This window comes from Mesocricetus auratus, unplaced genomic scaffold (assembly GCF_017639785.1).
Source record: "Mesocricetus auratus isolate SY011 unplaced genomic scaffold, BCM_Maur_2.0 Super-Scaffold_100024, whole genome shotgun sequence".
In the NCBI taxonomy this organism is placed as follows: Eukaryota; Metazoa; Chordata; class Mammalia; order Rodentia; family Cricetidae; genus Mesocricetus; species Mesocricetus auratus.
In genome coordinates, this window is record NW_024429205.1 from 18,085,894 (window position 1) to 18,107,552 (window position 21,659).

At 47.6% G+C, this 21,659-nt stretch overlaps 2 protein-coding genes across 15 annotated transcripts; one reads left to right on the forward strand and one right to left on the reverse strand.

The window, feature by feature from the left end:
• Positions 1-51: 51 nt before the first annotated feature.
• Positions 52-10,230, reverse strand: LOC101827691 (WD repeat and coiled coil containing). Of its 3 annotated transcripts, none has more exons than XM_013119874.3 (4): positions 10,151-10,230; positions 4,741-6,553; positions 3,064-3,178; positions 52-772 (listed from the first exon to the last, which is right to left on the reverse strand). In XM_013119874.3, the coding sequence occupies exons 2-4, from the start codon at positions 6,532-6,534 to the stop codon at positions 552-554; spliced, it is 2,130 nt and encodes a 709-aa protein (XP_012975328.1). In that variant the 5' UTR covers positions 6,535-6,553; positions 10,151-10,230; the 3' UTR covers positions 52-551. The 3 variants fall into 3 exon arrangements, with proteins under 3 accessions (XP_012975328.1, XP_005079182.1, XP_040586731.1); XM_005079125.4 differs by having other exon boundaries at positions 10,068-10,223; XM_040730797.1 differs by lacking the exon at positions 10,151-10,230 and adding an exon at positions 6,661-8,021.
• A 57-nt stretch (positions 10,231-10,287) lies between these two features.
• Positions 10,288-21,304, forward strand: Fkbp1b (FKBP prolyl isomerase 1B). Of its 12 annotated transcripts, none has more exons than XM_021232411.2 (5): positions 10,312-10,403; positions 10,590-10,696; positions 15,306-15,353; positions 19,592-19,704; positions 20,697-21,304. In XM_021232411.2, the coding sequence occupies exons 4-5, from the start codon at positions 19,594-19,596 to the stop codon at positions 20,823-20,825; spliced, it is 240 nt and encodes a 79-aa protein (XP_021088070.1). In that variant the 5' UTR covers positions 10,312-10,403; positions 10,590-10,696; positions 15,306-15,353; positions 19,592-19,593; the 3' UTR covers positions 20,826-21,304. The 12 variants fall into 12 exon arrangements, with proteins under 12 accessions (XP_012975330.1, XP_012975329.1, XP_040586732.1 ...); XM_021232410.2 differs by having other exon boundaries at positions 10,329-10,403; positions 10,543-10,696; XM_013119876.3 differs by lacking the exon at positions 10,590-10,696 and having other exon boundaries at positions 10,288-10,403; positions 20,652-20,788.
• The last annotated feature ends 355 nt before the right edge of the window (positions 21,305-21,659 follow it).

The following is a 21,659-nucleotide window of genomic DNA, read 5'->3' on the forward strand; positions in this document are numbered from 1 at the left end:
GGCGTGGGTCTCGCCAGGTGGGCAGCGGCACACATTCAGGCGGAGGCCAGAGAGGGTCAAATCTTGAAATTTTATTTAAAATTTGCCGAGAGCACTTTTTTGCAGTACCTGGATCTCAGTCAGGTAGAATTGTTTACAGAATCACAAGGACTGGTTTAAATCTGAGGAGAGAGGCCATCCTCTGAAATTCCTCCCCATTCAGGCAGTCCTGAGGGCAGAGCGGGCTCTCGGAATTCCTTCACACCAGTGTCCTGCTGCCCGGGCAATGGATGAAAAGGCACAGGCTCCCTGGCAGGAAAAAGGCCAACCACTCCCCCAAGGTAGCCTGTGATGGACTCAAAGGCAGTGTTAACACAGCTTCCGGCTGGAGAAAGCAAGGCCTTGGACACATCGCAAAGTACAATCCATATGGCAACACAGTATTGTTTTGTTCTTGGAATTCTCTCTTCACGTGGCACAGTCATGAATACATAAGCAACCCCTTGCCCTGCTGCCCAGCAGCACACACCCCACAGGGAAGCCGTTGGGGCATGCTCTCTGCAAAACAGCCATCAGGTCACGCTGTTGAAGGAGCCAGCTGTATCCACATTCTGGGAGGCCAGGTCTCCAAAGACTCCAGGTGGAGGAATGGGATTCCGATGGTGAGAAAGAGACTCCCTAGCCACCTCTGGCTTGGACAGGCTGCCATCTCTTACCACTACTGCCTGGGAGGCTGTGAAAGTTAATGGGATGAAACCTTGGCTGTCGGCAGAGAGGAGTATCCAGTGGGAATCTACAAAGTAAGTAAACAGCAACTTAGGCGATCATGCAATTCTAGAAGGATAAACACATAACTGCAAACATATCTTGCTACTACTGTGAAGTAGGGCTCTGCAGCTCTGGCACCATGCCCAAGGCTGGCCTCACACTAGTAATCCAGACTCAGCCTCCAGTGCTGTGACCACAGGTGCACACCACCACATTGGGGCTAACACTTTAAAAGTGAAATACAGTGATGGACATCAAACCTCATCCTACACATCATCATCTAACACTTTTCAGAAAATATGCAGGTCAAAGAATGGTCTCATGGCAACTCAGGAAGTAGGGATCAAAGACAGTAACCTCCAGTGGGTCACTCCAAGCTAAGAACACAGCTTTCCCAGGGCTGACGTTTATAATTTATAATTTTCATTTTATGTATATTGGTGTTTTGCCTGCATGTATGTCTTTATGTGGACCTTGGATCCTCTGCAACAGTTACAGGAGTTACAGAGAGCTGTGAACTGCCACGTGAGTGCTGGGAATTGAACCCAGGACCTCTGGAAAAGCAGCCAGTGCTCTTAACTACTGAGCCATCTCCCCAACCCGAGGACTGCCATTTATCCTATGGTGCTGAGCATACAAACATGTGAGTGTACATCGTCTATACATATTAGGATGTTCACTAGTTTCTCCAGAAACTTTATGAAGAAGGTCCACTCTACCAAAGAATGTTTTATTCTATACATTATTACCAACTGTAGCTATCCAAGAAGGGTGAGTGGAATAGACTAGTAACCCAGAAAATCCTGGGGTTGCTCTGGGACCACAGGTGTAACAGGTATTTGGACCATCTCTGGTTCTCTGGAGTCTCAGAGAACATATAATTTTACTTTTGAAAAATGTACACTCCCAAAATGTAGGGAGGCTTTTCTTGGTGCTATTGGGTTTTTCAAGACAGGGTTTCTCTGTGGCTTTGTAGGCTGTCTTGGAACTAGCTCTTGTAGATCAGGCTGGCCTCGAACTCACAGAGATCCACCTGCCTCTGCCTCCCGAGTGCTAGGATTAAAGGTGTGCACCACCACTGCCCAGCCCTTAGTGTTATTTATAATGGTGAAAAACTGAAAATGACCTAAATGAGTATTTAAAAAATATTTATTTTATTTTAGAGGTATGAGTGATTTGCCTGTATGTATATGTGTACGTGTATGGTGAACATTCGCTACCTGCCTGCCTCTTCTTGTCTTCTAGGCCACGGTGTGCCCATGGTGCACAAACATATATGCAAGCAAAACACTACCACATGTAAAATAAAAGTGGGACTGGAGGGATGGCTCAGCAATTAAGAGCACTAGCTGTTCTAGAGGACCAGGGTTAAATTCCTAGCAACTTCATGAGGGCTAACAAGAGTCACAGGGAATTTAATGCCCTCTTCTGGCCTACATGGGTACTGCATGCATCCAGTTCACAGGTAAACATGCAGGCAAACACATAAAAAATACTAATAAAAAATGTAAAAGTAAACTAAAAACTAATAAACAAGAAAATAAAAATGGCATGCCTCAGAAGAAATATTAACGTGTTAAAAATGACAATTACAAATAAATAAATAAATGTTATCTGTCAAAGCAGAAAAAATGTTACAGTGCTACAAGGAAAAGCAAAACATCTTGTGAGACTCAGTGTGGTGGCTGCTGTTAAAAAAACAGGGTATAATAAAATAACCATGTTCAACAAGTGATAACTAAGGCCTCACGCAGGGCTTGAGCACAGTGTTCTTCCCATTTTCCTGTTTCTTCCACACAGCACTGCAATGCTTCTCCACGGCTGCATTTGATGGCAGCAGGCACACTGTTACACAGTGCCAAGTAGCTCAGCTCTACCTTTTTTTCCCATTTTCATTCCTACTTTTTAAAAGATGTGCATTTTCCCTGTTGGGCATAATAAATTCCTTTAGGAAAGGACTCATTTCAATGGGCTGTAGTTTCTCTGGGTACTAGGCAATATATCTTTTTTTTTTAATGAGTTTGAACTCTTTTTTTAAAGATTTTATTTATTTAATGTATGAGTGCTCTATCATCATGTATGTCTTTATGCCAGAAGAGGGCATCAGATCCCACTATAGATGGTTGTGAGCCACCATGTGGTTGTTGGGAATTGAACTCAGGGCCTCTGGAAGAGCAGCAGTCAGTGCTCTTAACCTGTGAGCTATCTCTCCAGCCCCACAATGTATCATATTTATTAACTGTTTCGTGAATCACTGAATGTTTGGACAGGATCATTTGGACAGGAGAGGGAGAGGATGCTCTGGCTCTAACCTACCGTGAAGCATTTCAACGAGGTAGAGGCCGAACATCTGCTGAACTGTGCTGAGCCTTAGTTTGCCATCACAGAGAAGCACGGCTCTTTTTTCCACAGGACCTGCAGGAGGAGGTTTCTTCAAGCAGAAGTAAAAATGATTAATTGATGGTCAAAGCAATGCAATGGCATTTCTTACGAACAACGTAGAGGGAGCTCAGATCCAGCACTGGGGGTTTGCAGGGCAGAGGCAGGCAAAGCTCTGTGAGTTTCAGGTTAGTTGAGGACAGCCAGGGTTACATAGTGAGACACTGTCTCAAAACAAACTTTCTTTTTAAGTCATGAAAGAGTGAGGTCATTTTAGAAGTGTTTTAAAATATACCTAGAGAAAAATACCTTTGAATTGTCACAGTTCTATCTTAAAACACATTATGAGCTGAAAAGCATACTCATGAGTGTAAATATTACTTCTAGGGCCAGGCGTGCTGGTTAGTCCTATGTCAACTTGGCACAAGCTAGTGTCATCAGCAAGGAGAGAACCTCACTGAGAAAATGCCAAGCCTATAAGGTATTTTCTTAGTGAATGATTGACAGAGGAGGGTCAGTGTGAGTGACGTCATCCCTGGGCTGGTGGCCTGGGTTCTACAAGAAAGCAGGCTGAGCAAGCCAGTAAGCAGCACCCTCCATGGTCTCTGCATCAGCTCCTGCCTCGAGGCTCCCGCCCTGACTTCTCTGAATGATGAGCAGTGATGTGGAACTGTGGGTGAAATAAACCCTTTCCTTCCCAGTTTGCTTTGGATATGGTGTTTTATCACAGCAAAAGTTTCATTACTAAAATACCAGGCCAGTAACATGGCTCAGTGGGAAAAATCACTTATCACTTTGGTCATGATAACCCAAGTCCGATTCCTAGAACCAAAGGTGGAAAGAGAGAACTGACTTTTTTTTTTTTTTTTAAAGACAAAATCTCACTATATAGTTCTGGGTGGTCTGGAACTCACTCTGTAGACCAGATTAGACTTGAACTCAACAGAGTTCACCTGTCTCTGCCTCCTCAGTGCTAGAACCATGGGTGTGTGCTACCACACCGGCTTCTGATTCTTGAAAGTTGTCCTCTGATCTCTACATACATGCCATGGAACATGCATGCCTACCTCACACATGCACATTATATACAAACACACACTATAATAGATGAAAGTTACTATCGATGCATTACTCAGGATTATTATTTGAAATAGTGTCTTCATAAGTACTCGGAGAACAGTGTTTCAATAGAACTGGACAGTTGTTTTGTGGAATGAGTCACACTCGGACAAGTACTACACTTTCTCTCATATGGAATCTGGAGGAGACATGCAAGCAGAAGGGGATTGTCACGTCCTCCACCAGCACATGCACATAACTCACATGAACACATACATACACCACACACAACAAGTTCAAGGTCGCTGGGCGTTGGTGGCGCACACCTTTAATCCCAGCACACGGGAGGCAGAGGCAGGTGGATCTCTGTGAGTTTGAGGCCAGCCTGGTCTACCGAGTGAGTTCCAGGACAGCCTCCAAAACAATACAGAGAAACCCTGTCTCGAAAAACAATAAATAAATAAATGTTTTGAATGCATCCCTGCACATGCAAATACATCTCCATGTTTTGGGAGGAGGGGTTGTGATTGTTGTTTGTCTCGAAGGAGATGTTACCTGGTAAATGAGGTGAACACAGGGGGGATCCTGAGAGAGTGGGTACACTGGGGAGCACTGCTTCTCCTTGTGAAGAAAATCCCTGAGTTCAAGAAGACACTGCTGCATCCCAACCAGATGCCTGGATAAGATGTCCAGCTCCCTGGAGAGTGTGCAAGTTTCCTTATCTTGTTGTAAGTTCTCCCTTTGAGGTAAATCAGGCTCTGGGGTGTTGGTGTGGTCTGCTGTCCCGCTGAGTCTAGGCAATGCTGGCCAAAGCCAGGAGGGCCTGTGAGGGGTTTCCTGTACAATGGAGGCACTGGAAGGAGGGGGCAAGGGACTTTTAATCTCTTGAATAAGGGCTCTTCCGGACCTCCCACTCAGAATACTGGCATCATCTGTTAGCAAGAGTCCTTGGCTTAGGGGACTCCACCCCGGGGAAATGTTCTCAAGGAACTTTTCTCTGTCCGCTTTATTCAATAGGGTGTTGAAGACAGAGTAAGTATCCTGACTTTCAGCGGGCATTCCAGAAGCTTCTCTTGCCAATGGTATTTCTCTAACTACCAGGCGGACGGCGTACTGATCAGACTCCGAGGAAGGAAGGAACGCTGTCTCGGTGGGCTTTGGTTTCCCTACAGAAATTAATAATAATCTGTCTGTCAAGAAACATATGCCTTTTGGTCTTTCGTTACTCTCTAACTGGATCTGCTGGATGTTTGGCATGGAAGATGGAAGGACTGAATAGATCAGGATGATGTTACATGTATTGGAAGCCAAGGCCACTAGCTGTGCTTTCAGGTTAAATGCTATTAAATCAGGAACCAGAATGCCCGGTATGGCAACCTTTTTTGTCATGGTGATTGCTTTCTTAAAGGTTACCAGGACCAAATGTGAAGAATCCTGACCAGTTCCTGTCAAGTAGTCCTTTTTACTTACACGGATAAGAGAACCTTCCCCAGCTTGACATTGGTTAAAATGTATGTGAGTCAGATCCAGAGGATCTGAAGAGGGAGAAACTGTCACTCCAGAATTCAGCTCCCCAGAGGGCGTTTCACCCCCAGGAAGAGTTCCTACACCAGCATGGTTCCCATCAGGTGGATCATCAAAGGCTTCCGAGGCATTTAAGCTGCAAAGCTTATGGAGTGGGAGCTCGGTGGCTATAGCGACCTGTGAATCCACAGTGGCCGTGATGGAGCGGATGGAGCGGTTCACGTGGAACACTGGGCAGAAGGAGCAGCTGAGAAGAGACTTCTGAGAACTGTCCCACATATACGAATGAAGGCTGCTGTCTATGGCCACCACCAGCCTCTGGCCATCCAGGGTCCAACATGCGCAGTAAATGCGGCCCTTGGTACTGATGTCTACTTTTATTCTGGAACTGTCGCGGTGAATATTAGGAAAAATGGAAGCATCCTGTGCCGTCAACACAGTCAGAATGGCATCTGTTGGGTGCCACACGCAGCCCTGAGGCAGGATAGGAAGTGACTCTCTAATTTCTGAGGTCTGAGACAGCAGCCATTTGCTCGATCCCGAAGTGCTGGGACACAGCTGCCACACAGCAACATGCTTCTTGTGCTGGATGGCAAGCAGCGTGGGTATGTGAGCTGTGCTAAGTGGGGCCCAGGAAACCCCACAGACATATTCAAATCTCCCAATGACTTGGGAGTCCCCAAACGTGGCCTCTCCACTACGTAGCTGTAAATCAGTCAGGACTACCCGACTGCCATCAGTCCAGGCCAGGCCGTGGGCTGGATGCACTGCCTGATTCAGGGAGTTCAGTCCGGTCCTAAGGAGTTTCCCGTTTCCCAGCTCCATCCTTTCTGATGAAGGCTATCTGAAACCATTAAGAAGGAAAGTTACGAAAGGGCATGGTGATTTAAGCAGTTAATGCCAGCACTGAGGAGGCTGAGGCAGGAGGATCTCGGTGAGTTTGAGACCAACCTGGTCCACATAGTGAGCTCCAGGCCAGCTAGTTCTGCAGAGTAGAACCCCGTCTCAAAGCTGGGTGGGCTACACCCCGAAAGAAAAATCAAGCAAATGCAGAAGTTAGACTTCACAATAGGCTGGGACCTTTCACAGGATAATGCTGTTGGGACACACGAGAGCAATCTGCAAACTAAGAGACTATTACGCCAAAGTAAGCAGAGTGAGCAGCGCCAGGAAATAAAGCTTTCTATCATGAAAGAGTATTTGAGGGGCAGGGATAAAAGGAAAGGGTATTTTTAGAACTGGAGAAATATGAATATGGAATGGATATTAGAAGACATTGAGCTGGAGGCATAGCTGAGTGACAGAGCATAAGCTTACCATATGTGAGGTCATAGCTTAAAACCCTGGCATGACACAAAAATAATTAATATGTGGAACTGTTAATAATACAGCAAAATTGCCCGCTATGGTGGTGCACACCTTTAATCCCAGGTCTACACTGTGAGTTACAGACCAGCCTATAACAGTAAGACCCTGATTCAAAACACACACACACACACACACACACACACACACACACACACACACACACACACACCCATTGAATTTAGATTTAGAGTTTATCCTGGTATTTTTAGTTCTTTTTCTTTTCTTCCTTTCTCTTTATTTTTGATATATTTATTTTATGTGTCTGAGCATTTGCCAGCATGTATGCAGATGCACCGTGTGTGTGCCTAGTGCCTATGGAGGTCAAACGGTATCAGATCCATTGGAACTGAAGCTTAGGGTTAGGGTTAGGGTTAGGGTTAGGGTTAGGGTTAGGGTTAGGGTTAGCTACAGCTAACAGATGGTTGCAAACCATCACATGGATACTGGAACCAAACCCAGGTCCTCTGTAAGAGCAACAAGTGCTGTAAACCACCCAACATTCTCTCCAGGATCCCTTTTCATTCTTTTTTTGGTGGTGGGTGGCACTGAAACAGGTCTCTGCACAGCCCTGGCTGTCCTGGAACTCGCTCTATAGATCAGCTGGCCTCAGACTAGCAGAGAGCTGCCTGCCCTCTGCTTCCCCAGTGCTTGGGATTAAAAGTGTGCACGACCATGGCCCATCTCTTTTAATTCTTTAAAAAACTCCATTTATTGATCTCAGTTTATGTATGTGTGCACACACTCAAGTGTACAGAGGTCACTGGACTCCTTGCCGAGTTCATTTTTTCACGCTACTATATGGGCTCTGGGGACTAAACTCAGATATTCAGGCTCAGTAGCATGCTCCTTTACCCATCAAGCCACTGTGCCAGTCCCCATCTTTTTTTGTTTGTTTGTTTTATGAGTCAGGGTTTCTCTGTATTGTTTTGGAGGCTGTCCTGGAACTCGCTTTGTAGACCAGGCTGGCCTTGAACTCACAGAGATCCACCTGCCCCTGCCTCCCGAGTGCTGGGATTAAAGGCGTGTGTCACCACCGCCCGGCCCCAGTTCCTATCTTTTACTTGACTGCTTCTTTTTGTTTTGTTTTTGTTTTTTGACACAGGGTTTCTCTGTGTAGCTTTGTAGACCAGGCAGGCCTCGAACTCACAGATATCCTGTGTCTGCCTCCTGAGTGCTGGAATTAAAGGTGTGAGCCACCACTGCCCAGCATTACTTGGCTTCTTTTGAGACTGTCTCACTCTGTAGTCCATGCTCACTTGGTGCTCACTACATAGTCCAGGCTGACCTCAAACTCTTGGTGATTCTCCTACCTCAACCTTCTAAGTGCTGGGGTTAAAGGCGTGTGTGACATATCCGGCTATTTATGGTACCTTCAAGTTAGAATATTTTTAATTAAAAATTAAAAGTTAAGTCTGTTATCTAATTTCCATTTTCTCTTCTATTCACCAACTTGATGACACACATCTTCAGCATATAAAAACATCCTCTGGACCTGAGTATGTGGGTCATTGGTGGAGTTTCAGCCTTGAATGCTCAACTCTCGGTTCAATTCCTAGCACCCTCCCCCAAAATTAAGAATAATGAAGTTCTTTGAAAAGGTATTAACAAGACATTAAGGGCTTGTATTATTTGCTACAAATATATCTTTTGTAACTTGGTCTCTTTGTCTAAAGGATGCAATGGCAGTCAGATCTCTGGGAGTTTGAGGACAGCTTAGTTTTTGTGTGTGTGTGGTTTTTCGAGACAGGGTTTCTCTGCGGCTTTGGAGGCTGTCCTGGAACTAGCTCTTGTAGACCAGGCTGGTCTCAAACTCACAGAGATCCGCCTGCCTCTGCCTCCCAAGAGCTGGGATTAAAGGCGTGCGTCACCAACGCCCGGCGCCAGCTTAGTTTATGTGGTGATTTCCAGACTAGCTAGAGTTACATAGTGAGATCTTGACCCCCAAAGGCAGCAAGGCATGAAAGAGTCTGAGTAACACAATAATAAAGTGAACAAAGAGTCAGCAAGAGGGCTCAGCAGGTAAAAGTGTTTGCGTCAAAACTTGATGACCTGAGTTCAATCCCTGCCTTCCACAAAGTGGTAGGAAAAACCAACATATAAAGCTGCCCTACTGTCAGACGGTGGTGGTGCACTCCTTTAATCTCAGCATTTAGGAGGCAGAGGCAGGTGGATCTCTGTGAGTTCGAGACCAGCCTGGTCTACAAGAACTAGTTCCGGGACAGCCAGGGCTGTTAGACAGAGAAATCCTGTCTCAAAAAAACAAAACAAAACAAAAAAATGTCACCATTGTAAAAAAGCAAAACAAAAACTCAGAAGGCCAGTAGGTAATAGGGACTTGTGCACAAGCCTGATAGGTACCTGAGTTCAATCCCTGGATTCCACAGATCGGCAGGAGAGAACCAATTCACAAAAGTTATCCTATGACTTTCAACCACGTCCCAAAGCAGGTGCATGTGTGTGCACAAACGCTTGGGCAACAGACGCTACCTCGAGTCTGAGGTCAGTTTGGACAGTGAGTTTCAGGCTAGCACAGGCAGCAAAACGATACCCAGTCTCGACGAGACCGAACCAGACCAAAACAAATCAGTAACCGCAACAACACGAAACCCTCTGCCTCCCCAAAAGGATGACAGAAGTGAGACAGTGACTACAGCTTAACTGATTAACGGGTTACAGAGCCTTCTGCAATTAACAACAAAACCTCAGCTACTGTGATTTGTGACGGAACTTCTCAGTTCGGTTTGCTGAGACACCTCAAAGTTCGTAGGCACTACCCTATTGCAAATAGGACTATATGCTTTAGGCTATATTACCAGAAGTACCATTCATGAGTCCCAAGGGATACATTCACTTGTTTAAAACCCACAGCAGCCTGGTCCTCAACCTAGTGTCCCTCACACACCATCCGCCGCGTACTCCTCAATTCCTTCATCCCTGGGCCTTACCTGCCCCCCCACTTCCCCGCCCAGCCCCAGCCTCCCTACACCCACCAGGCGTGGCCGCAGAAGACACGAAAAATCCTTGGTCTCTATGCCTCCCCGCCCCACACATAAAAATCCCGGGGTTCGCTCACGTCACAGGACCGGGGATCAGAAGTCCGGAGCAACTAACGGAAGCCTCGGCCTCGGCCCTCGGCAATGCCTCTAGACTATTGGCTACTGGGTGCGTCACGTTAGCGGCGCGTCCTTCCGCTAGCCAGTAAGCGAGAGTTTTACCGCAAGGCTTTCTGGGAGTTGTAGTTCCCATGAAACCACCGCCCGTAAACCTCCACACTCAATCTCAAGCACTTCAACCTCTTCTCCCTCGCACGTCTCATCTTAGAAGAGGTTGGTAAGAAGGAATCGAAGTCCTAGGATCAACATGGGTCAATCGGTTTTAGTTTGGGAGCGGGGAGTCAGGGACTTCCCATTTAAAATCGCGTAAAATATTGCTCCCAAAATGTAAATAACACCCACTCACCTGAAGCCTAGGCCTGCATAAGTGACGGATCTGTTCTGCCCCTAATCAAAAAGCATCCGCCCGACCACAGCCAATAGAGTTGGAGGTCTCAAGTTTCTGCAGCCATGAAGACTCTAGGCCACGCCCGCGGGGTTTTTCAGGTCCTGACCTGCACTGTAAGGTAAACCATCTTTCCTGAGCGCCAACTTCAGTCCTCTTTCGTGGACACTAACAACCTCATCTGCGACCTAGACACGTGGACGAGTGGAGTGGAGAAACCGAGGGAAAAGCCTCAAATTCCAGCTCTGGGCCTTGGTCTTTCTCCCATACTCTCCTCTTGTCAGAAGCAACAAGCCGATTTTTGCAGAAAGGGTGAGGGGACGTTCTAAAAGTGTCCTCCAGCCTTCCAGCAAACGCTACCTCCTATGAGCTGTGGGTGCAGCCTCTATTAGCTTAGCGTGTGCGAAGAGGCCCTGGTTCTCCTGGGTTCAGTTCTTAGCACCACCGAGCCAGAGGAACCAGGGAGGACAAAAATATCTTTCTGGATTCCTGTCCGTTTTGGATAGAGGTAAAGGGATTCATTCATTCCTTCTGCCGCTCTCACCCCTCCAGGCTGTAGCTATATCCTCGGCTAGGACCCGCAGCACAGCGATCCTGCTTTAATCCAATTGGAATCCCCAGGGAGCAGTCCTTTGCCTTGAAAAGTGAGACCCCAATAATACCCGAGGCAGAACTTTGAGGGATAGCAAATACGGGCTTAAGGTGGTTGTGGGAAAATTATCAATTATTGGTTTCTGTCCCTCCCCCTGCTCTACTCCTGTAGATTCGGGAAGCCTAGCCAGGGTTAGGTATCAGTCTCGGGTGCCTCCGTTGTTAAACCCCAAGGCATTGAGCACATGTATTTAAAGTGTAGTTTAATTACCAGCTTTCTCCTCTTAGTCTGTAGGACTGAGTGGACTCCCTGGAGCTTTGCACCGAGTGGGTGCTAAATAAATAAGCATTGAACGGATGGATGGATGGATGCATGGATGGATGGATGTGTGGATGCGCTAGTACCGGCACGCCTCGTTCACCACCCTCCTCCCTCGGCCAGGGGGTTAATGGTGGTTAGTCTGGCCAGGCTCCGGAGCAGCCACGTCAGGGTCGCTTCCCCCGGGCCCCGCCCCGGCCGACCCCACCTTGTCGCGCGGCTCCACCCCGTCGCCCCCTTCTCGGCGGCCCCTCCCCGCGCAGGTCCTGACTCCAGCCGCACCTCCTCCGGCTCTGCAGTGGCGGCAAGAAAGAGAGCCGGAGCGCCTGCGGGGTCCGGCCTGAGCGGAGCCGGTGTCGGGGCAGCCGCGAGGACCCCCTGGAGGCGGGGCCTGTGGGACCGCGATGGGCGTGGAGATCGAGACCATCTCCCCGGGAGACGGTACCGGGCGGCGGGGCCGGGGAGGAGAAGGAGGGGTCCCGGGGCGGAGTCCGCGGGCAGAGGTCTGATTCCGAGGTGGCTCCGGGGACCTGAAACGGGGTAGGGGGTGGGGGAGAGATGCGCACTTCAGAAGGAGACCCCCACCCCGATTCTTGGGGGTTCTAGAGGACAATTCACTACCACCCTCTTCTGCGCCCGCTCACCTTGGGGAGTGAAGGCGGCCACCTTGGTACCAGGGGTCTGCGTCCGGCCACTGTCCAAGGCTGCAGTTTATGCTGCCTTAGCTTCAACCTCTGGATTATCGCTGCTGCTGACTTCTCAGGTTCGAATTTCAGCTCGGTTTTCGCTGTCCGACAGCAAGGATGAACCCGCGTAGGGGGTCCCTGCTGCACAGGAAATCCCTCCTAACGCGCCCCACCCTCCAGTCCTCTTGTCTGGAGGCCCCCAGGGCTGGGCAGCGGTAAGCTGTAGAGTGAGCCAGTTTGGGAGCCTGCCACTCCTTTGGCTGCATTTGCTTCATATTTCATCCTCCGGTCCCACTCAGGTTCCCTGGTCATCTGCCCATCACCATGTCCTCCAGAGTCAATCTCAAAACCCAGCCCTCGGACCTGCCGTTTTACCTGTTTGGACAGTCCAGGGTGCCTCAGTCAGCGAGCCCAGAACAGAACTCATGTTTCCTAACTTTAATCACCCCACAAGTCTTTCTCTGGGTTCCCTGTCTGCTGTCAAGAGAACCAGCAGCGAGTTTTTTCAACTACTTAGAACACTGGGTGTAGATAGATATTCAAGGAGTAGCCATTTCTTCCTTAAGCAAATTGTAATCCAGACCTCAAAGCCTCACCCCAGGTCTACAGTGTTTAACAAGCAAACTTGCTGGTAGATATTGGCATGCTTCTCCCCAAAATTGAAAGGCTTCTTGGTTACGAAATACCAGCTACTAGCCAGATCACTCCTTGGGTGCAGGTTTCTCTGTCCATGGGAAGAACTGCGGTGCTAGGGTCGAGGAACCGTTCCCAGGCTTTGTCGCCCGCACAGCCACCTCCCTGTCTTGGTTCTCATCTCCCTGTGTCTTCCGTTTGACTTCTACTCCTCACTCTCCTCGTTTTCTCACCTGTCTCCTTTTCAAATGTAGACCTTAACAGGCCCCTCCCTCAGGCAGGTAATTATTAAGAGATGCTTCACCCCACTTCTGCAAGCAGTCTGCCCCTTTAGTGATAAATAGGGAGACAGTGATCCGCACTGCAGATCCTCTTTCACTACAGTCCCTGCACCCACAACCAACTTCGCCCAGCCACCTGCAACTTGTTAAACACACGCCCCATTGTGAGGAGCATGTACTGTGTGCTGGACCCCAGGTAACAGGGTGAAACCAGTGGGCTCCCCTGTGACTGGACTCTAGAACCCTAAGGCCTTCTTTTCTCTGTTTTGGGTGGAACCCAGGGTCTTGTGGCATGCTAACCAACTGCTGTATGTTGCACTACATCTCAACAATGGATTCCAGGCTTTGAACATGTCTTACAAGTCATTCTGTTTCCCAGACCCCTTTACTTCTCCATACAGACCCCTACTCATCCTTTGACATCTAATTTAACTATTTCCCATGATGCTTTCTCTCGCCCTCTTTGCTCCCTTTGTAGGCTCCTACAGTCCACTATCATAATCCAGCCTCATGTCTTTCTCTTCCACCCAATTTGTTTATTCAGTGCCGGCTGCCCATCTACCTTCTTGCAGTAAAAACTTGCATGTCTAATAGGCAGCTCAAGATTGCCACCCGCACAAATCTGTTCCTTTCCAGTTTTCTCATCTCCAAAAACAGCTCCGCCACCTTCCAGTTACCCAAACCCCAAATTCAACCATCGTTCTTGTGTTCTCCTTTTCCCTAATCCAGGGATGAGGTGGGTGGTGGGCCCCATCCATCTGCATGCCCTTGTCAGCCCTGCTTCTCTTCTCCACTGCCACTACCTTAATTCACGCCATCATTGATTTCTTGTCTAGATTATTACAACAGATGTCTAAGCACCCATCCCACATGCAGCAGCCAGAGTGATCTTATAAAATCTTAATTTGGATTAGGTCGTTCTCCAGCTTTTAAGCCTTCAGTGGTTTCCTATTGCACTTGCATTAGACCCATCCTGCAAACCCCTTTCACATCCCTCCCCCCCCCCCACACTCTGCTCTCTTCTGTTCGGAATATACAGCAATCCCTTCCTGCTGCATGGTCCTCGAGTCGACTCCTTCCTAAAGTACCAGCGCAAACACCACCTTCTCCAAAATGCCTTCCTGGGACACCCTTTCTGAGATTGCTGGCTCACTGCGTCTCTCTGAAATTCATCAGTGTGTTGCTTTTCTTTAGAGGTCTTATAACCGTCTACAATTATTTATTTGAGCATTGTTTGTCTCCCTCCTTTAGAATGTAAACTGGGGAGATGGCCCAAGGGGTAAGAGCTCTAGCTATGCAAACATGAAGGCTTGAGTCTGAATCTCCATCACTCATCTAAAAAAGCTGGGTGTGACTGCAAATGCCTGCAAACTCCAGCACTGGGAGGAGAGACAGGCAAATCCTGGGAGCTCCGTGCATAGCTTCTGGTTCAGTGACTGACTCTGTCTCAAGGGAATAAGTTCTAGGGGGACTGAGGAAGGCACTCAACATTTTTCTCTGGCCTCTTGCATGCAAGTTCATGGGCATGCGCACCTATATACACAAAAGTATAACACACACACACACACACATAAACACACACACACAAAACACCCCACCTGACCATCCCACATACACAAAAGAAAGAATGTAAACCCAAGAAGACCAGGGAACCTGTCTTTATTGTTCTCTGGCATGAGGCACCAGTCTGGTCTTTATCGATCACTTGTGAATGGTTGCAATTTATTTATCCTTGATGGCACTCACAACTCTGTAGCAATTGGGGATTTATGTTTTTGCTTCTCTTCTTCATGGGTTCACATATTGCTGTCTGTCTCTGGAATCTACTTCAGGTCTGGCATGAAGTATGCTGTTCATGAAAGCCTGCAGACTAGAGCAAAGTAAACTGAGCAGTAAAAAGTGATGGGCTCTGTAGACCAGGCTGGTCCCGAACTTACAAGATCCACCTGCCTCTGCCTCCTGAGTGCTGGGATTAAAGGTGTGCGCCACCAACACCCGGCTTTTTTTTTTTTTTGAACTAGTAAATTGGACCAATAACATAAAGTTCAAATACAAACCAGAAAGGAGACATTATTACTCCTGGCTTATCCAAAGCACAGAGACAGGCAGCTCTGTGGTAATGAGAGAAAAGTGAGCTACTCAAGGTCGAAATCAAACTTGGATGTGTCAGGTGAGCTTTCTAATTCCCTAATCTTTATCTGCCTTCCTATCTCTCACCAGGAAGGACATTCCCCAAGAAGGGTCAGATATGCGTGGTACACTACACAGGTACGTCTTACTCCCTCAGGCCTGGCCCAGGCCTGCCTCTCCCAAGGCAGGGTTATCCTGTAAGCTTCTCTCCAGAGGGTTCTGTCCCTGGATTATCCTCAAAGTCCAAGGCAGTTTCCTGTGACCAGTTTTACTTTCCCCACCAAGACTGTCTACTACGCCAGGCTCCGGTAGATTCGAGCACCTCCAGTTCCGTTGTATGTTGGCCTTCCTGCTCCTGTCTGATGTTTCATACTTGTTCTGAAAGATCGGAGCACCCTTAAATATCCCCCGTTTTACCCTGTGCTTCTTCTTTTGTCCACACCTCCCATTCCACTGCAGTGGGAGGGATGGGGTGGGGGCAATGCTGTCTCCAGGTGCTGGGAGAATCCAGAGGAGGGTGCCATGTCTCTGTTGTCTCTTCTTGGATGCTGTGTGTTTGAAGGCCCATGGACCAAGGGGCGTTCTGTATTTATTTATTTAATGTGTATAGGTGTTTTGATTCTGTGTGTGTGCCACATGTGTTCTTGGTACCCCTGGAGGAAAGAAGGTGTCAGAGCTCCTAGTGCTAGAGTTATGGATATTTGTGACCCACCAAGTGGGTGCTGGGAACTGGACTTGAATGCTTTGGAAAAGCAACAAGTGCTTCCCCCACCCCTCCAGGAACATTTCTTTAGGACTGCTGGCAGGAGGGTAACTGGCAGGTGTTTGCTCTAAGAGGTGTGAGGACTCTGCCTTGTGACTCCATTCCTAATGTGGCAAACTGTATGGGTGACAGCCATTTAGCATACAGCAAGGCCAGCTTAATTCCTGGGACATATTCAGATGGGGCCATTTTTAGCAGTTCTCTCGGCCGGTGTGAAGCACCAAGCTGGCTCTAGCAGATGACGTCGCTGTTGTATCTCCAGTCACTGATGTCAGCACACCCAGACTGTTTTATCTCCTGGTAATGTGGCTTAATTACCCTGGGGCCTCTGGAGCCTCTGACCAGGGTAATTGATTTATTTGTTCTACATGTTGTGGGCAGATCATTGTTGATCAAGTTAATGAAACCAAACATCTTTTTTGCAAAGTATATACACAGAGTAGGCAGTGCGCTTTAAACACTTAACATCAGCTACAAATTGCTCTGCTTTGGGAGAACCTGTCTTATCAAAAACAGTAGGAGACTGTATATATGAAACTTCTGGCAAACTTTAAAAAAATGAAATATAAGCTGGTCCTGATGGCCCACACCTATAATAGCCACAATTGGGAGGTGGGGACAAAAGGACCAAAAGTTCAAGGCAAACCTTGGCTACGTGGTGAGTTTGTGTGTTTGGTCCCTGCAGAGGCTGGAAAAGGACACTGAATCCTCTACAAACTGAAATTGTTGTGAGCTGCTGTGTGAGCACTGGGAATTGAACCCAAGACCTCTGCAAGAGCAGCAAGTGCTCTTAATTACTGAGCCATCCTCCAGCCCTGATGTTAATCTTTCAATAGTTACTTTTTGAGTAGCAGCTCTTAATTTTCATGATGTCACACTTACCAGCCTTCTCTTTGATGGTTACATATTTTTCTGTGTTCACTTCAAGAAATCTTTCACTGCATTATGAAGATATTCATTTATTCATGTTTATTTATCACCTTGTAAAAATGCTGTTGGTAGCCAGGTGTTGGTGGCTCTCACCTTTAATCCCAGCACTTGGGAGGCAGAGGCAGGCGGATCTCTGTGAGTTTGAGGCCAGTCTGGTCTACAGAGTGAGTTCCAGGACAACCTCCAAAGCCATAGAGAAACCCTGTCTGGGGGGGGGGGGGATGCTGTTGCTGGTGGTGTTTTCTTTTATTTTTTATTATGTATTTATTTATTTATTTTTTTGGTTTTACGAGACAGGGTTTCTCTGTATTGTTTTGGAGGCTGTCGGTCCAGCCCGACCTCGAACTCACAGAGATCCACCTGCCTCTGCCTCCCCAGTGCTGGGATTAAAGGCGTGCGCCACCACCACCCGGTGCTTTTTATTTTTTTTTAACTTGAGACAGGATCCCCTGTTACTCTGATTGGCCTCAAGGCTGGCCTTGAACTCCTGATTCTCTTGACTCCACCTGAGTGTTGGGTTTACAGGTGTGCACCACTGTGCCCAACTGCTTTGTAGAAGCTGTGAGTAGTAGTGTTTCATGGCGCTAAGAATCAAACCTAATTTTTTTTGTACATAAAGTGAAGTACTCCACCACTATGCTGCATCCCAAGCCTGAGACTTTATTGTCTTTCATATTTAGGTTCATGGTTCATCTGGAATTGGGTTTTGTATGTGGAGGTGGTAGAAGCTGAAGTTCAAAAATTTCCCCCCACGTGGATATAGATTTGATCCAGCAATGTTAATCCAAAAAAGTCATGCTCTATTTGATGTATTACAGCGGCATCTTTGTAAAAGAAGTAAACGTATTTATGTGGGTCTGTGTCTGGGTTATGTGGCTTCGGCTGAGCTCACAGCAACAGATAGCTGTCACATGGTTCCAAGTGGATTCAGCCTTATGAAACTCAAAGGCACTGGGGAAATGGGAAAGCTAGTCTATAAATGGACTCCGCACGTGCATGTATTCAAGTGTGTATTTGTCCAAGTGCATGTCTGTGTGAATATATGTAGGTCTGTCTATCTAAATATTTTCTTAGCATCTGTTTGGCCATCAGGGCTTCTCTCCTGAGTGTGTGTGTAAGTGCATGTGAGTATGCATAAATATCTCTGTGAATTTGAATATCTTACCAACTGTGTATCTGCATGTATTTGTGTGTGAGCTCTGTGGCATCCATCTGTGTGCATCTCTGGGTAGCCAGAAGGGTTTCTCCTTCGCCATATTTAGAACTCGGGGCAGGAGCCCAACCTACCCAGAAGGTAGGTAAATAGGACTCTCTAGTACACATTCAGAAGTAAAACTGTAGCTGGCGAAGCCTCCTGTGTTAAGTATGGGAAATATAAGGCCCATTTCCCTGACAGCACACAGACTCAGTGCCAGACTGAAGTAAAAACCTGGTCTCAGCTAAGTGTGGTGACTTACACCTGAGACTCAGTACTTGGAAACTCCTAGAAGTTCCAAGGCCAACATACTGAGCTCCAGGCCAGCCTGGCTACAGAGTAGGAAAGACCCGGTTGGAACAAAACAAAATCAGGAAACAGTAAGAATTCAGTTTCTGGATTTACCAGGTCAGGTCTTCCTATGGTCCCAAATGATCTACAGAAATCTTGGAACAGCATGGTATTTAGAGGGGCTGGAAAGATGGCCCAGTGGTTAAGAGCCGGACTGCTCTTCCAGAGGACCTGGGTTCAATTCTCAGCACTTACATGGTGGCTCACATCCATCTGTAACTCTAGTTCCATTTTCTGGCCTCCAAGGGTACCAGGCACTTAAATGCTAGCTACGCATACATGCAGGCAAACATCTACACATGTAAAATAAGATGAAAATTTAAGAAGAAACTCTGGTCTTTGAGCAAGAGTACCAGTTAGCACTGGGAATAGTACAGCAGCTCCAGGTCCTGGGGCCACGGGGCAGTCACAACATATGGATGTCAGGGATGACGGGGCGGTTGCACAGACCGCCAGAGATCACACTGGGGTGTCCCAGGATAAAACTACTGTTTGTGCATGAGCTGTAAGCTACCAGCGTGTCCAAATCACCTTGTCCTTTCACTGGAGTGGGGGATGATGGGACATAGTCTGACCTTTGGCTTTGCATTTCTCAGGAAGTTCTGAGGAAAGGACTGAACCCGAGACGAGCGTGCCCGAGGACGCTGCATGGAAAGTTTAGAAGTGTAGACGAACTTGAGAGTGGTGTGCTCCGGATAGTGGAGGAGAGGAGAAGTGAGGGGGAGAGAGAGAACTTGAGGGCAGGCATCATTAGCTGGATTCTGCTCTGGGAGCTGTTGTGTTCTAAGCAGGGAAGTAAATATGACCAGAATTGTGTTTAAAGGGGAAAAATCTGTTGCTGTAACGAGTGGAAGATGGGTGAGGAGTAGGAACACCATTTGGGAGGCTGTTTCTGTCGACAGGTGAGACATGGTGGTGACTGGGGCAGACCAGAGTGGTGGTGGTGGCGCAGAAACTGAAAAGGTGGGTAGATTCCAAAGAGCCGTAGGACTTGGTGACAGGCTGCATGTGGACTTGAGGCAGTGATGGGCCCAGGTTTCCTGCTGACGAGGAGGGTTCCTTCCGAAGAGGAATTCCATTAGACACGCCGAGTCCAGTTGTTAGTTCACGCTTTTCTACCCTCTTCTCACTCTGTAGGAATGCTCCAAAATGGCAAGAAATTCGATTCATCCAGAGACAGAAACAAACCCTTCAAGTTCAGAATTGGCAAACAGGAAGTCATCAAAGGTTTTGAGGAAGGCGCTGCCCAGGTAGGTCAAGGGTGCCAGCTGAGGGTTTAAGGAGGCTGAGGATGCTCGCTAAAGGGGTTTAAGGACTAGTGGGTTTGAGCCCTCCGTTTCCCCACTCACTGTAGCACAGAGCACACGCTGCCATGACTGTACTGCCAGGGTGCGCAACGCCACCTAGTGCTCACTCCTGGTTCTGCCCTTCTCCTCTTCTGTGGCTAGTCCATCTGTGTCTCATCCCAAGCATCTTTCCTAGACTTGCTTGAGTGGGCTGAAAAGGTAAGACAGCAGAAGAGCTAGAGATGGACAAGCCAAGCAGTGCTTCGGTTTTTGCTTCTAAACGTTTTTTGAAGCTATTTCAGACATAAAAATATTACAGAAATAGCTGAGCTCCTATATAATTTTCACCCAGCTTCTTCAAATGTTAATCTATGTAACAGTAATTCAGCTGGAACATTAACACCAATACAATACTAGCCAGTCAACTCAATGTTTTGGAATTGTTTGGAACTTAAGCTTCACAGCTCCTGTGGGCTGACAGTGCTGATGAGCTTTGGTCCCAGCTCTCCCTCAGTTTGGTAGGGAAGTCATAGGAAGTCCCGGAGCTTTGCCGCCTTGCTGTGGCCGTTAGTTACTGAATCTGAACTGATCCTGTTACAAGTGTGTCCCGTGCTGCTTATACATTCCTCTTTGGCTACTTCAGAAGAGGACAAGAACAATTATGAGCAGACCAGTGTTCGGGCCATGCACTGGCTGGATAACCAGTAATGTCAGATGTTTGAATGGATCTGGGACTACTTAGTAGCTGCTAACTGCCCCATAGTCGAGTCTACTTTGAGGCGGAGTCTGCATGTTAAGCTTTTGGTCTAACTTTAGTGAGCCACATGTAAAACTAATCTCCGATCTGGAATTACCCTAATTTGGTTTGGGAAAAATGCCATAGTTATCTTACTTTTTTCTTTTAAATCAAGCTGGGTCCTCTTTCTCCTCTCCCCATCTGCCCCCATCCCTGCTAGATGAGCTTGGGGCAGAGGGCGAAGCTGACCTGCACCCCTGATGTGGCATATGGAGCTACTGGCCACCCTGGTGTCATCCCTCCCAATGCTACCCTCATCTTTGACGTGGAGCTGCTCAACTTAGAGTGAAGGAAGGAAGGTGGCCGGCGATGGCTCCTGCTCTGTCCTAGCCTGCTCTGCCACTGGGACGGCTCCTCCTATGCAGGGCTCTTGATCAGTGTGCTGACCTCACTGCCCCTTGACATTATCCATTCTTCCCGCCCGACTTGCTCTGTATGTGTCCGCCACTTTAATTGTCCCCATACGTCTTTGCTTGAGATTTCATTACAGATCCAGACATTTCAAGATGTGCATTTTGTGTGATGCATGTACTAGCCATTCCTGATCAGAGGACGCAGATCTTGTTTGCACAATCTATATTGCCTTACCTGCACTTAAGCCAGACATACAAGGTGCTCAGACATGCGCTGTCCATGGTTCCACGGAGGGACTTGAGCCAGTTACCTTTGCTGTCACATTCTTATCTTCTGTTGGCTGCCTACTTTCAGCAGTGCCCTCTTTGGAAATACTGTGTAAAATAAAGGCTCCATGCTTGGCATCTTCCTGTCCATCGTGCTGTGGGAAGTTCTTTAATGACACACAAGCCAACTGCCCTTGGTGACAAAGGAGGCTTTCTAGTAGTTGCTCCTGTAACTGTTCATGCTGGACCTTGTTCCACATTCTTTTGGTCTTATTTTGTTTTGAGACAGGGTCTCAGAGCCCAGGCTGAGGTCTAGTATTCCTTTTAAAATAAAATGATCACAAATCCTCTAAACAACTTTGCAAATTAGCTACTACTCTACTAAGCTCACCAGCTTGGAGTCCTCTGTATAACCCAGCATCCTAGCAATCCTGAGTAGGATCTGATCTCCTAAGGTGATCTGGCAACTTCATCTGTTTGCAGTGAGGGATGAGCTTCCCTCA

Bases quoted from the DNA above. Each gene is read 5' to 3' on its own strand.
- LOC101827691 (XM_013119874.3), bottom strand. From the start codon at position 6,534: ATGGAGCTGGGAAACGGGAAACTCCTTAGGACCGGACTGAACTCCCTG. The intron at 3,179-4,740 runs GTAACATCTCCT...TTCTGCTTGAAG, and splicing joins GTGTTCACCTCATTTACCAG to AAACCTCCTCCTGCAGGTCC. The intron at 773-3,063 runs GTAGGTTAGAGC...CTTACTTTGTAG, and splicing joins CCTCGTTGAAATGCTTCACG to ATTCCCACTGGATACTCCTC.
- Fkbp1b (XM_013119875.3), top strand. From the start codon at position 10,322: ATGAAACCACCGCCCGTAAACCTCCACACTCAATCTCAAGCACTTCAA. The intron at 10,404-15,305 runs GTTGGTAAGAAG...ATCTCTCACCAG, and splicing joins CACGTCTCATCTTAGAAGAG to GAAGGACATTCCCCAAGAAG. The intron at 19,705-20,696 runs GTAGGTCAAGGG...CATCCCTGCTAG, and splicing joins TTGAGGAAGGCGCTGCCCAG to ATGAGCTTGGGGCAGAGGGC.